The 13,334-nt window shown below is 32.2% G+C and overlaps 2 protein-coding genes across 2 annotated transcripts in view; one reads left to right on the top strand and one right to left on the bottom strand.

Moving 5' to 3' along the window:
• LOC148238253 (uncharacterized) overlaps positions 1 to 13,334 on the top strand; it is a 115,236-nt gene that overhangs the window by 15,895 nt on the left and 86,007 nt on the right. The window lies entirely within an intron of this gene.
• LOC148238254 (uncharacterized) lies at positions 8,050 to 11,443 on the bottom strand. The gene is made up of 2 exons (XM_088181505.1): positions 10,739 to 11,443; positions 8,050 to 10,666 (listed from the first exon to the last, which is right to left on the bottom strand). Exons 1-2 carry the CDS (start codon positions 11,320 to 11,322, stop codon positions 10,150 to 10,152), a joined length of 1,101 nt encoding a protein of 366 aa, XP_088037631.1. The 5' UTR covers positions 11,323 to 11,443; the 3' UTR covers positions 8,050 to 10,149.

Below are 13,334 nucleotides of genomic sequence, written 5' to 3'. Positions count from 1 at the left end.
TTAGATATGAGGTTGTGTTGGTGTTTTTAAACCCCTTTTGCGAACAATTAAACTGTCGTTATAACAAGTGACCGAGCGAAAATCTACTTTCTAGTACTTTGAGTCACGTTAACGTTCAAGTTAAAATAATATTTGTCAGAGTGGTCCAGATATAATTTTGTTTTTAAATATTAAATTTTTTATTATGATGCAATTCGTAGCAAATATATTATAAAATACAGTTAAAACGACGACAGTCATAAACGACGTTGTAATTCTTAAAAAAACCCACTGGCGTAACGTTCCATTAATTTATTTTATAACAGATGTTTTTCTTTAATTGTATAGTTATTGATTGTAGTTAATACTTCAAAAAATAAAATTTTGATCCACTCTTGCTTAAGTATATATATTATGATATAAGACAATATGTTCTTACATAAAAAAAATACATTAAAATTATTTATAAATTAATTTCACTTAAAACTGATTAAGCAAACAGTTTATTATTTAAATCAAAATCCTACTTTATATGTAAAAATACACACTGCTTCCAAAATCAATTTATGTTTCAATAGTGTACTATATAATCCGTTTGTGTCTCCAAATACAAATATAGTATCACTTTTTCCTGAAAGTATATCTAATAAATAAATAACAAATCCGGATAATTGTCCTGTTTACTTCTTCGCAACGACCGTTAAAAAAAATTGCGGTATTTAATGGTTCGCGGAGAGAGAGAGAAAGAGGGAGTGGTTGGCTTTCGAGATTATCCTTCAAAGTCGTCCAGGTGAATGATTACAATGTATTTGTTTACGGGCGGTCGTAAATTGCAGGAGATATCAATTCCAGGTTCGGAAGACGCAGTAAACTTTGCAATTTGTACACTTTGCTATTACGGTTATCGGATAACTCTGTAGTAGAGCTTCCGCGTTTAAAGTTGGCAACGACTGGATATTTCGTCGCGATTTAACCGCTCCTCCTGGAAGGAGCATAATTTTCAGCGGTAACGATTATGCGAATTAGTTTCAGAAAGTTGCCACTTCGCTTTGACTGTCGTTGAATCGGGTCGTAAAAATTTAAATGTCGAGTCGTTATTGTAATGGCATATTGTTATTGGTATAATATAAAATGACTTAAGCTAGCTTTTTTTATACATCGTCGATTAAATTTTATTCTTACTTATTTAATTTTAAATTTTAATATATGCGAAGCTCTATGAAAACGCGATTTATACTACGATCATAATCTATTACAATTACAGACATAAATATTACGATTGACTTATAAACTCACCATATTTATTACGTTTACTTTTCAGTATAACGAATGTAATCCGCAAAAACGATATTCTTTCGGTCGATATTTTTTTCTCTTCGTGACATTGAATATAAGGAATTATGAAAGAACGTATTTTTCAACGTCCTTTTAGTACGAACAAGATAAAGCGATTTTTTTATTTATAGTATTTTCACAATGGAAATTCATTATGAAAAAGGAAAATATTTTCTTAGTGCTCTTAAACTCTTACAGTAACAGCTACATACATACATATATACAATGTGCAAACTACTAGACGAGCTGTAAATATTATTTTCTTATAAATATATAATTAGTAGCTCATTATTGGAGAATTTTTCAAATAAAAAAGGAACGACTTAACCTTTTGAACGCGCTAATCAAAAATTAAAATAAAATTGTTTTTTTTTTAAATGCAAATTTCACCGTAAAACTGTGTTTAAATGTTCTGATTTTTTAATTTTTATTGATTTAAAATATTATTTTATGTTTTTTCACAAAAAAAAGTTTTTTCTTAAAAACATTTTTTTTTACTGATTTTTGCGTAAAGGGATAAAAAATCAATTGGACGACTTTAATCGATTTCCGCGTCCAAAGGGTTAATTACTTATTACAATATTCAAATGTGAGATTAGTAAAATATAGGGTTTCTTAATCAGTGATATTTGATCAAAATTTTAATTATTGAATAATCACCAACTTAGATTTTTTTAGACAAGATAAAAATACACTAGAGTTTATATGAAATTGAACTCATGTCTTTCAGGTAAATAGTCAGAGATTTGTATTACTTGTCTATATATATATTAAATTTAAAAAATATATTTCTATAAAGTCAGTGATATTGTTTAGTAAAAATAATAATTATATAATAAATATTATTTAATGTGGAGCTACATAGATAGTCACTTAATTAAACCACTCGTTAATGGTGGTAGTAAAATTTTTTTTTGAAAATGTGGTTCTTGTGGTAAATATTGATCTTAGAGTCGCAATAGCAGCAATAATTTAGATTTAAGTTTCGCAATATGCTTTGTGAATTTAATCTTTGATTAGATGTATATTATTATCTAGTATTTGATTGGATTAATATTAATAATAAGTATCTGAATAGACTTTTTCACCACTAACCCTGGCTCATACTCGATTATTTTGGGATTTTTCACTATATATTAAAACGTTTATTTCTATATAATTAATAAATGACAATATTTTTTTCCGCATAGTAATAATACCATACGTTTAGTCGTTAATGACTTTGTACAAGTGCAAATATAATAGTCTGTCAAAAGAAAAATTACCTACTCGAAATGGTAATTTATTCTTAATTTAAAACAATTAAAATTAGCATAGGTAGATAAAACATTAAAAATGACAATAATTGTAGAAGAATAGGAGCAAAATCTTTCGTAGCAGTGATTTTATACACGATCCATATCACTGAAAGAATCATACATACAGATGTACATAAGACGTAAGCCTTTTATTATACGTCTGCCATATTGTACAAAATAGAATTTCATAACCCTTATCTGCGAGGTGTGCTACAAAGGGCATATTTAAATATTTACGAATCAAATAACTTTAATGGAGCGGGGTGAAAATCTGACAAGCTGACAAACTGACAACTTTACACACGCGCGCAATAATGCGATACGATTTGTAAAATATTAATTGAACTTTACCACCGATTCACATGTAATATACGTACATATAAAATAACGATTTCGATTCTGCCAAGATAAGCACCAACAATAAAACTTGGAGAAGCACTCGTCACTCGCCAAAATAAGTTGTTTATCGCGGATGTTAAATTTTACGACATTGCCGATATACCGAAAAATAAACGTATAAATTGGGGCTAATAAAATTATGGGAATTGAGATCAAACCAAATTACGTTGATTCAGTATCAATATAATCAAGAATGGTTTTCATACAATCAGAGATTCTTAAATGTGAATGAGAATATATATTATTTTGCATTTTTTGCATTTAGTACGAAAAAAATATGTAATAATTAAATCAAATAATCAATTTAATGAAAATTTGGAACTGAAGAAATATTTAATAAAATATGAAAATATTTATTAATGAATATTGGAATCTTTCTGATATTTTCTGAATATTTCCATAAAACAAGGAATAGTAAGGAATAATGATAAATCATAATTAGAAATTTATTAAAAATTAAATTTAGTGCAACATGTTAGATAAACGGTTCAATTTATTGCTTATCAAGAATTTGTGTTTAAATTTCACTTCTTGCATAATTTTCATTGCATAAATTATTTATTAAATATTACCTATCTATCTTATTTAGAATTACGTTTTCCTATTTTTTGCTTGAATCAAGCTAGATTCGAGGTTCAAGAATACTGCATAAAGCGTTTAGAACATTTTAAGTAAAGTAAACATGCCACATTTTTTTAATTTTATAGTACTACTCTCAAAACCTTAAAAAGTAATCGAGTTAAGAGTGTAAAAGTAGCAAGAGCTAAGTGTAATTAACCTTCTTCAATTTATAAGAGAAAGTCTTTTGGTGTAATTGTCTGCTTATAATCTAATAATTCATAATGAATAATGCCCTTTATATCCTACCAATAAAACATGATTTTTTCTTATTGAGGTGTAATCCGGTTCTCGGGGTATGAATTAAGGGTTGATTTCCATTCAAACACTGTCTTTTACGGTGTGCGTTGAAGTACAGAACACACTTTATATCTTCAGTAACAATTGGACTCAAAAATAAATCTTTTTGTTCTAAACTTATTGTTTATTGGCATATTAAGATTCGCTTTGGGAACTTTTCTTCCGACAATTTATAAGAAATTAACACCTTTCATCTGTTTTTGTGCTAGCTTCTGTATTGTTAATCTCGGAACTGCTTTATTGGCAGCCCTAATATCCTCACTAACAACATTAAAAAACTACGCGCTTTTACGTACATCATCAATGTTAAAATTTCTGGAATGAAATTTTTAGTACAACATTTGCCACTTTCTAAATTAAATCGCATCTCTGCTCATTGCATATCATAAGGTTTTAACTGCTTTTGTCGCATTAAAATTGAGTTGAAACTCAACTATGACTACTTAATCTTCACTGCGATTGTGATTTAGGATTGAATATACTATAACGAAAAAAAAGCTCATTACTATAAAGCATCATTGCTATGATTGTTAAAAAGTTAGTGAAATTATCGTTTTTTATAAAAGTTTATATATTTTTGAAAATATAAAAAAAAACACAAATCTTACAGGTTAGTGTTTTTTTTATACTATCATAAATATATTTTTAATAAGGTTTTTATTATCTATGAAGTTGTTATTATTTATGATTATTTAACATTCGATGTAAAGTGAAAAGGTTCGTTTCTCTATAAAACTAACATGCTTATGCGTTTTTACCACCCTCAGTACATTAGAGAGGAAAAATATATTGTGATAGTGTTTTTTTACGGTTATATACGCTTTACAGTCTACAATCTGTGCTTTTCAACGTCGAAAGAGACAGCTAAGAGAGCATTCACGTGAAAATTGCCGTAAAAGTTTCCAGAACGTACACGCGCAACTTTCTCAGAATCCATCACGTATGTACGTACGTGGGCCACAGGCCGTAAGGGTTGAGATTTTCCTCGGAATTTCCGCACATGTACCGATAATAGGGGATGCTTCGACATCATTACTCCTCTCCTTGCGATTATCATTTTCTCTATACCTGCCGAGATTCGTTTTGCAAATTCGCGAAACAACACACATACGTACACAGGATGTCGTTTAATTTTCCGCACACGTAAAGCGACACAAAAGAATGTCCCTGCTATTTAATCTTTGTCGTGTATAAGGGCAGGCCGAAAGTCAATTTCGCGGAACGAACCCATGAATGCAAATATGTACTGATGGGGAAACATGTCATAGCGCGGCGAAATGACGCTGAATTTTTATGGTTAAGCGTCGGGATGAATGATCCGGGAAGTGTGCGTACATGTTTGGGCTTTAAATTGCGGGTGGTGTGTTTATGTTTTAAATTGTTGATTGGATAATCTTGGTTACAACGATGGTACTTTGTTAAAAAATCCATACATAAGTTTATCTTTCCGAGTTTCTATCTCTAATATCTTGCAAGGTAGACTACTCATTTTAAAATATATTTGCGCAATGATCTTATAATCGCAAACTTCGTATAGCATGAATAATTCATGCTATACATGTAAATTAGAAAGCGAAATGAAAGAGTAAAAAATAAAAAAAAACACTGACAGTCGCGTACCGTCGTTGACGCATTAATACTATTACATATTAATATCAGAATATGATGCTTTTGAATAAGGCTTGTTTTAAAATTGTATTAAATATTTTAAATTAAAATACCAAATACAAAAAAAATCAATATATTTTAAATACATCATAATTTAGTATAGATGAGTAAGGACTCTAGTCTCAGGGTGACAGGTTGTCTGTAATAGTAACTGGAGATTTTAACGCGAGACACATGCACTGGAATTGTACCAAAGCGAATCGTACCGGTAAATTATTCTTTAATTATTTACACGACAAGCACACTACTGTAATTTTTTAACGAAATTCAACTATACGGCACCGTAATTTCCGGATTTTAATTATGTCTTCAGATCATCATCCAGTGTTCTTATTGTTGAACGGTGAGGTCAAGATGGTGTCTGAGGTCGTTTTTAATTATGCAAAGGCTGATTGGAAACAATTTAGGAGCATATTAGAGTCTCGGATATTCATTAAAGGACAGAATTATACCTCAAATGACACTAAAACCATTGACAATGATATTTTTTATTTAACATCCGTGATCGAGCAGGCCAAATTATCATAAATTCCGTTGCGTGAATTAAAATCATTGAAACCAAGAGCCAATTCTAATTGGCTCTTGGCCATTGAATAAAAATCACCTTTAAAATCCAGGAACAAGTTAGCTAATATAATTTAGGAGAAAGTCGAGATATAAGATAAAGCATTTTCTATATCTTACCAACTTACACAAAATTATATTGAACAAAAAACCCAAAGTGAATTGGAGCGGGCAGATTTATTTATATCTCAAATAGATAAAAAAAATCCAATAACAAAGTCGGCTAATCAGAAATTTCAAGTATTGTTAAACGATTATCAAAAGCTCCAGGAATAGCTAAATTAGTTATAATATTGATCAAAAACCTTATAATTGTATGCCTTAAGTACTTAACTAAATTATTTTATTCATGCTTATTTTCTGAATATTTCTATATATTTATGAAATTAAATTTTATTCTGATTCAGACAATTAATATCGTTTTGGTGCGGCCTTTTGACTGACACTAAGATTTATTTATTTATGGTTTCTTTATAATTAAAAATATATTATGTTCAATATATATTTTTTTGAGCAAAGAATTACACGCAAGCTTTTGGAAAAAAAACGTATTTAAGCAATGATATGTTTCCATAATTTCTGGTACTGGCTTTGAGGTCATCAAATGAAATTTTTTGAATGCGGTCTTCTAACGTGAAAATGTTCCTTACCTCTGGCTTATAGCATTGGGTATAAAATATATAAATAAAATTTTAATAACATAATTATAGTCCGGTAAATATGTGAACCATACCATATTATTAGGCAAAAAACCATTAGTTACATTTATTTAATTTAATCAAATGCAATTAAGATACGCTTTTTTATCGATACAAATAAATATGGGTTTTAAGCAATATTTTGTTGAATTTCAATTAAAATAAGTTTTCTTTAAAATGTCAATGTTTAATGTTTAATTTAATATAAATTATAGCTAGTTTGATGGTTTAAAGTTTAATCGCTTAAAAAGGAAAAATACACATTTTATTAATGTTTTAAAGTAACAGAATTTCATTTTTTTTTTTTTTTTTAATTATCGTTTATTACATAATTAAATAATACATTTTTATAAACATATATATTTACATTTCATTGGTTGCTGGTTAATTACCATTATCACAATTTACGATTGATTAGCTAAATTAAGAGGAATTACAAAAATAAGAATAATAAAAGAACATAAAATACGTTAAGTTTAGGTCAAAGTACATAAACACCTTTAACAAAAAAAAAAAAAAAAAAAAAAAAAAAAAAATTTAAATTATAAATATATATTTTTAATATAAAACTCGTAGACCTGGAGCTGTTAAATTAATAGATAAAATTTATGCGTCAGAGCAAGATGTGCTTTGGCATTTTGTGTTTATATTTAAATTTGAGTTTGTTTTTGTCGTAATCACCGATTCTTGAGATTAACGGGTTAGTATGATTTCGCGTTATTTTTTTATAATAATCATTAGTATGGTGGTGAACATGTTCTTTAATAGTTGGAATTAAATATTTATTATGAAGTTTTTTGAGGTTAGTATAAAAAGGTGTATTATAAATTATTTTTATAGCTTTATTTTGAACAACTTGTAGCTTAGAAAAGTTAGTATTACACGTATTACTCCACACTGGGCAGGCGTAAGTCATTGCCGGTCTGATTAATTGCTTGTATAATAGAATTTTATTTTTAGTATTTAGCGCACTTTTTCGATTAAAAATTGGTTTTAACGCCGCAATGGCTGCGAGCCCTTTAGATTTAAGTTCGGTTATATGTTTATTAAATTTAAGCTTGGAGTCCAGGTGAATTCCGAGGTACTTAACGCTCGCCTTCCATTCTATACATTTTCCCTGCTCGCTTATAATAGTCGGGGGCAAAGGTTGTCTTCGAGTTGTAAAAATTATAGCCTCCGTTTTGTCCTGATTTATTTTTATTTTCCACTTTTTGAAATAATTACTTAAGAGAGTTAAGGATTTTTGCAATTTTATTGAAATAGGCTTAAGACCGTAAGAGCTACTCATTATCGCCGTATCATCGGCATACATTGAAAGACAAGTATTTTTTAAAATAGGTATATCATTTGTGTACAAAATGAAAAGGAACGGTCCAAGTAAACTCCCCTGAGGAACACCAGCTGGGATATTACGCGGTATCGATTGTTCATTATTTACTGAAACAACATAACTTCGACGATCAAGGTAGGAGCGTAACAAGTGTAGCAGATAGTTAGGGGTTTTATATTTGTGGAGTTTGTAAATCAACCCATCATGCCACACAGTATCAAACGCTTTTTCCACATCTAACAATAAGAGTCCCGTTGATTTTTTCATGTTAAAATTAGCAGAGATGTGCTCTGTTAACCTATTGAGCTGATGAGTCGTAGAGTGGTTTTCGCGGAAGCCAAACTGTTCATTGATAATTTTATTCCCCAAAGATCCCTTTAAACGTGATAAAATTATTTTTTCAAATAGTTTACTGAATGACGGTAATAAGCTTATTGGACGATAATTAATTGCGATAGTGTTATCCTTTCCTGGCTTTCTAATTGGGTGGATCTTTGCGGTTTTCCAAATAGCGGGAAAGTACCCGAAAGATAAGCAGGCATTAAAAATATTTGTTAGATAATTGATGCTAATTCTTGGAAGTTGTTTTATCGTAACGTTATCTAATTTATCTATACCGGGACTTTTTCTATTCTTTAAATTTTTTATGATGTTATTAACTTCTGATAAACCAACTTTGTTCACTAAACTAATATCTACGCTAGATGAATTAATATTTCGTATCGCACGGGCGACTTTGTTGTCTATTTTTGAATCTAAGTAATTTACAGTAAGCGAATAAGATGTGGAGAAAGCGCTGGCTAAATTTTCTGCCTTATCCTTGTTCGTGCATGCGATGGTGTTTCCATTTTTTAATGGGGGTATTTCCGAATGTTTATATTTAAGTGATTTAGTTATTTTCCATAAGGAATTATCTGCCGGGTTTAGATTTTTTAGTTTACGCGTCCACGATTCGTTTTTTATTTGCTGAATTTTATCGCGAATATAACTAGTTACGCGGTTTATTACAGATTTAAGTCGCGGAGATTTATTATTTTGCCACTGTTTTCTTAGTTTATTTTTGATTTTTATTATTTCGATAAGTTGTGGAGTAAGTTGATTTTTATTATTATGATTTTTACGCGTCGGTATTGATGATATTTTGGCTTCTTCGATAACGGATGTTAAATAACTGATATCATCGTCAATTTGTTTAATGTTATGCGGAGTATAATTCTGTCGCTCATCTTGCAAACGAGACTCGACTATATCTTTAAACTTTTTCCAGTCAGCTTTTAAATAGTCAAAAAGCGTTTCAGAGACTACCTCCGCTGAACCCTCCAGCGAGAATAACACTGGAAGATGGTCAGAAGACAATGCCTGAACGCAATACATTTCTGACGTATTTAAGTTACCCTTGACCAAAGCAATATCCAGAATTGACGGCGTCATGTGATTGGAAGGGTAATGCGACGGTGAATTTGGAAAGTTAACAATCGTGTCAGAGTCGCTCAAGTAGTTAAAAAGTGACGCTCCAGATCGATTTGCCCCAGAACAGCCCCAATGCATATGACGGGCATTGAAGTCCCCAGTCAGAATGACCGAGTCTCCTAGAGAAAATATCGAATCTAGATCACTCCGGAGCAGTTCGTCACTAGGCGAATTATACCCCGCAGCAATTATTATTATTTTATTTTTATGAATAATTTGAATCGCGACGGTTTCTAGATTATTAGTGTTAGTGTTTATACGTGCGTGTTTTATCGATTTTTTAACAAATATCGCGACCCCTCCGCCTGGCCTTGAGGGTCGGTCCCTCCGAATGCAGGCAAAGTTAGGTAAATATACGTTAACATGTGGTTTTAGATAAGTTTCGGTGACTACGACAATATCAAGTTTGTACTCACTGATTAACAGCTCCAGCTCTCCGGTTTTATTACGGATCCCACGGGAATTCCACGTCATGAGTTGAATGTCTTCTTTAGAAGAGGTCATCGAGATACTCGACCATCATCAAAGCAATTTCAATTTTGCTAGCGCACTTTCCGGCCTTAGTTCGGATTTCCTGGAGGATAGTCAGCATCCTGCGAAGCTCATCAGTAGACATGACTTCGGATGAGGGCTTCTCAGACTGTCGCGCTTGGGGGCGTTGTTGCGTCTTAATTGGGGTGGCTTCCGGGACGATAGTCGGTTTTTTCACTGCTGGTTTCGTTGGCCGAAGGGCAGGAAACTGACTCTGTTCCAGAGCGAACGTTGGCTTGGGTGCGGTCAGTACGGCGGTATGTGGCTTTTGCTGCCTCTTCTTCATCTGCAGGAGATATTCTGTCCTGCGAGGACAGTCCTTGTAGTTGGCCGGGTGACTTCCGCTGCATCCAGTGCAGGTTGCTGGCGTCTCTCGGTCTTTTTTAGTGCATTCGGAAGTGGCGTGGTTTCCTGTGCATTTCACGCATCTGGGGTCTCGTTGGCAGTTCCTCGCAGCGTGGCCATACTGCTGGCATCTGAAACATTGAGTCGCGTGCGACTTATTACGCTTGTATTTTTCAAGCGTGGCCTTAGTGAAGCAAACGTACCGGATGCTTCTTATGGACGTCACTGTCGTCTCAGCGGAAAATTGCGTCAGGTAGAGCCGCGAGGAGGTCTCTGCCTTGGTGTTCATCGCCGTTACTTTGACGACGCTTAATCCTTGCCGCTCCAAATCAGCAGCGATTTCTTCAACGGGAACCTCAGGAAGCCCCCTCAAGACAGATTTAACTGTCTTGTCTTCGTCGGCAGTGAAGGTGTGAAAGGCACGGCGGCCCTTCAAACCATCCATCAGGGTCGCTCGTAGTTGAAGCGTCGCACACTGGATGGAAACATTACCTCTTCCGGTGTAGCGGAGGGTAAAATTACCTGATTTGGTCATCGACTTGATGAGGTCGATGGTCTGGAGATGTGTGCCAACCACCTCCATGATGACAGGTGGCACTCTTGCGTGTTTACTCCCGGCAACTTCGGGGAGTTTGTCATACCTGTTATGACTTGAAGTCGGCAACAGGTTGGCGTCAGTAGAGGGTCTTGCAGTTTTCTTTGGCATCTGCCATTCATGCTCTGCTGATGGCGATAGGTACGCTTTTAACGTACCCACCGCACGCTTGCGCGTAAGCGTCTTCTTCATCGCGCCGGCAATGTCTCTGGCGTCGTAGTTGTTGCAAATGGTCGCGGGTGGGGGGTCGGAGCTTTGAACGGCAGCGAGAGCAGGCGCGGATGCGTCCGTTCACCGCTGAGGTACAGAGCAGAGTCAACAGAATTTCATTAAAATGTCAACAATAATTTTAATTAGGTTTCATACCTATTCACTCGACTAAAGCGGTTAAACAACGTATACAAAGTATAAATACATACAAATTTTATACCCAAATAATGTGTGAAAAACAAGCACAAAATTTAACATAACATTGGAAAATTGGAATATATAGGGCGCAAAATTTTAGAAATAAGTCTTTGTACGCCTTTTAATATGACAAAATTCTTTTTAATACAATTAGGATCTTGCATAAAAAAATATAAATTATTTAGTATCAGTCACCCTAATATAACTTTCAGAAATATAGAAAAATCAAAAAAAATGTTTTATTTATTTCTTGATAATATATATAAAAAAAATCATTAACAACCAACCGTTATGGAAAATGTAATTAAAAAGCGGGTAAAATTTTGCCATTAGTTACTGAAATTTATAACCAATTAAACGTCTGTTTCTTAATGCATAATTCGTGTTTTAAACAATATGCTTTAAAAAAACCCTGACATTCAGGTACTTCTAAAAATACTTTATACGCCGTTTTTTATTGTAATGTCTACGAGTTCTACTAAATATCATTTAGACAACTGTGTGCATTAATATTTTTATCCTATTTATTAATTTATTAAATATTTAGTTTTTTTTAATTACAAGCGTTATATATAAAAAAAATAATAATTATAAAACACCGTTTTTGACAAAATTTTGTCTCTAATTGACTGCTTCTAGATGCCTCAATTTTTTATACAAGAGGTAAAAGGGATTAGATCACCACTTGCTAATTAATTTTAGCTGAATATATTTTTATATTACTAGTGATTTTTAGTCAGTTATGATTAACTAAATAAACGAAATGAGAAAGGAATGCGTAGAAAATTATAAATCTGTTCTTTAAAAATGTTTTAATTTAAAACCTAGGAGTTAAATATTTATATGATTGAGATGTAATATATTTAGTAAATATTAATATTTTATTAATTGCACATTGAGGATTTATTTTAGAATATCTCTACAATATTTATTTTTGAAAGATTTATCTTACGTATACTTATGTTAAAAGTACCATAAATTGAATTTAAAGTATAATTGTATTGCGATTCCGGGTATTTATTGTCGTTTCTGTAATTCTTTGCCATGGAGATACCGTTTAAACCAATAAAATCAACAGTTTCGTAAAACAATTGGCAATACCGGTATTCTATTCTTGTGATAACGGTATTATCTAATGTCGGTACTAATCCCTATATACAATAACGCGATGACTGTAAACGAAAACAATAACAATAAGCATACACTACTATCGATCTGACCACTGCGTACTGCGTAATTTCGACAATTTGAAAAAGTGTCAGCTGGACCTCTACTTTTGACAATAGTACTGCAATGCGTGGTACAGTCCCGCAACAGTGATTTGTCCCGCGTCTCGCATAAACATTTAAATTACCAGATTTTGACAGTAAAATAATGAAATAGTGGCATAAAAAGTAATGGATGTTGTCATATACTGTATTTCCATCATAATGTGTATGAATTTCGAGTAATAACCAGTGAGTCGCACGCTTATGGTCAAGGACGTAATAAATATCAGAGAATCCTTAACCCATTCCGGGATTTTTAGACGTAAGGGTTGGCGAAATAGCCGTATGCCCCAGTGTTCAAACGTTCGAAGTGTGCGCGCCGAAGCTTACGTCATAATAAATATACACTACCGGGTTTTTATATAAAAAAATTCCACAAATTAGAAAAATATCTAATACATTTTTACTATTCAAATTCAACATCTTGAAAAAATTAAGTATAATGACGGGTGCTTATTAATAATCAAACTTAATATGTATCAAAATTTATTACAAAAAACAAATATTGTTTTTTTTATTAAAAATAAC

The sequence above is a fragment of the Plectrocnemia conspersa genome, unplaced genomic scaffold (genome assembly GCF_051122295.1).
Source record: "Plectrocnemia conspersa isolate PC_06_02 unplaced genomic scaffold, ASM5112229v1 ptg000002l, whole genome shotgun sequence".
Taxonomy (NCBI): Eukaryota; Metazoa; Arthropoda; class Insecta; order Trichoptera; family Polycentropodidae; genus Plectrocnemia; species Plectrocnemia conspersa.
The sequence above is the reverse complement of the archived record's forward strand: the minus strand, read 5'-3'. Positions and strand labels throughout refer to the sequence as shown.

Excerpts from the sequence above, each read along its gene's own strand:
- LOC148238254 (XM_088181505.1), bottom strand. The coding sequence starts at position 11,322 with ATGAAGAAGACGCTTACGCGCAAGCGTGCGGTGGGTACGTTAAAAGCG. Across the intron at positions 10,667-10,738 it reads ACGTCCATAAGAAGCATCCG|ATGCCAGCAGTATGGCCACG; the intron begins GTACGTTTGCTT and ends TCAATGTTTCAG.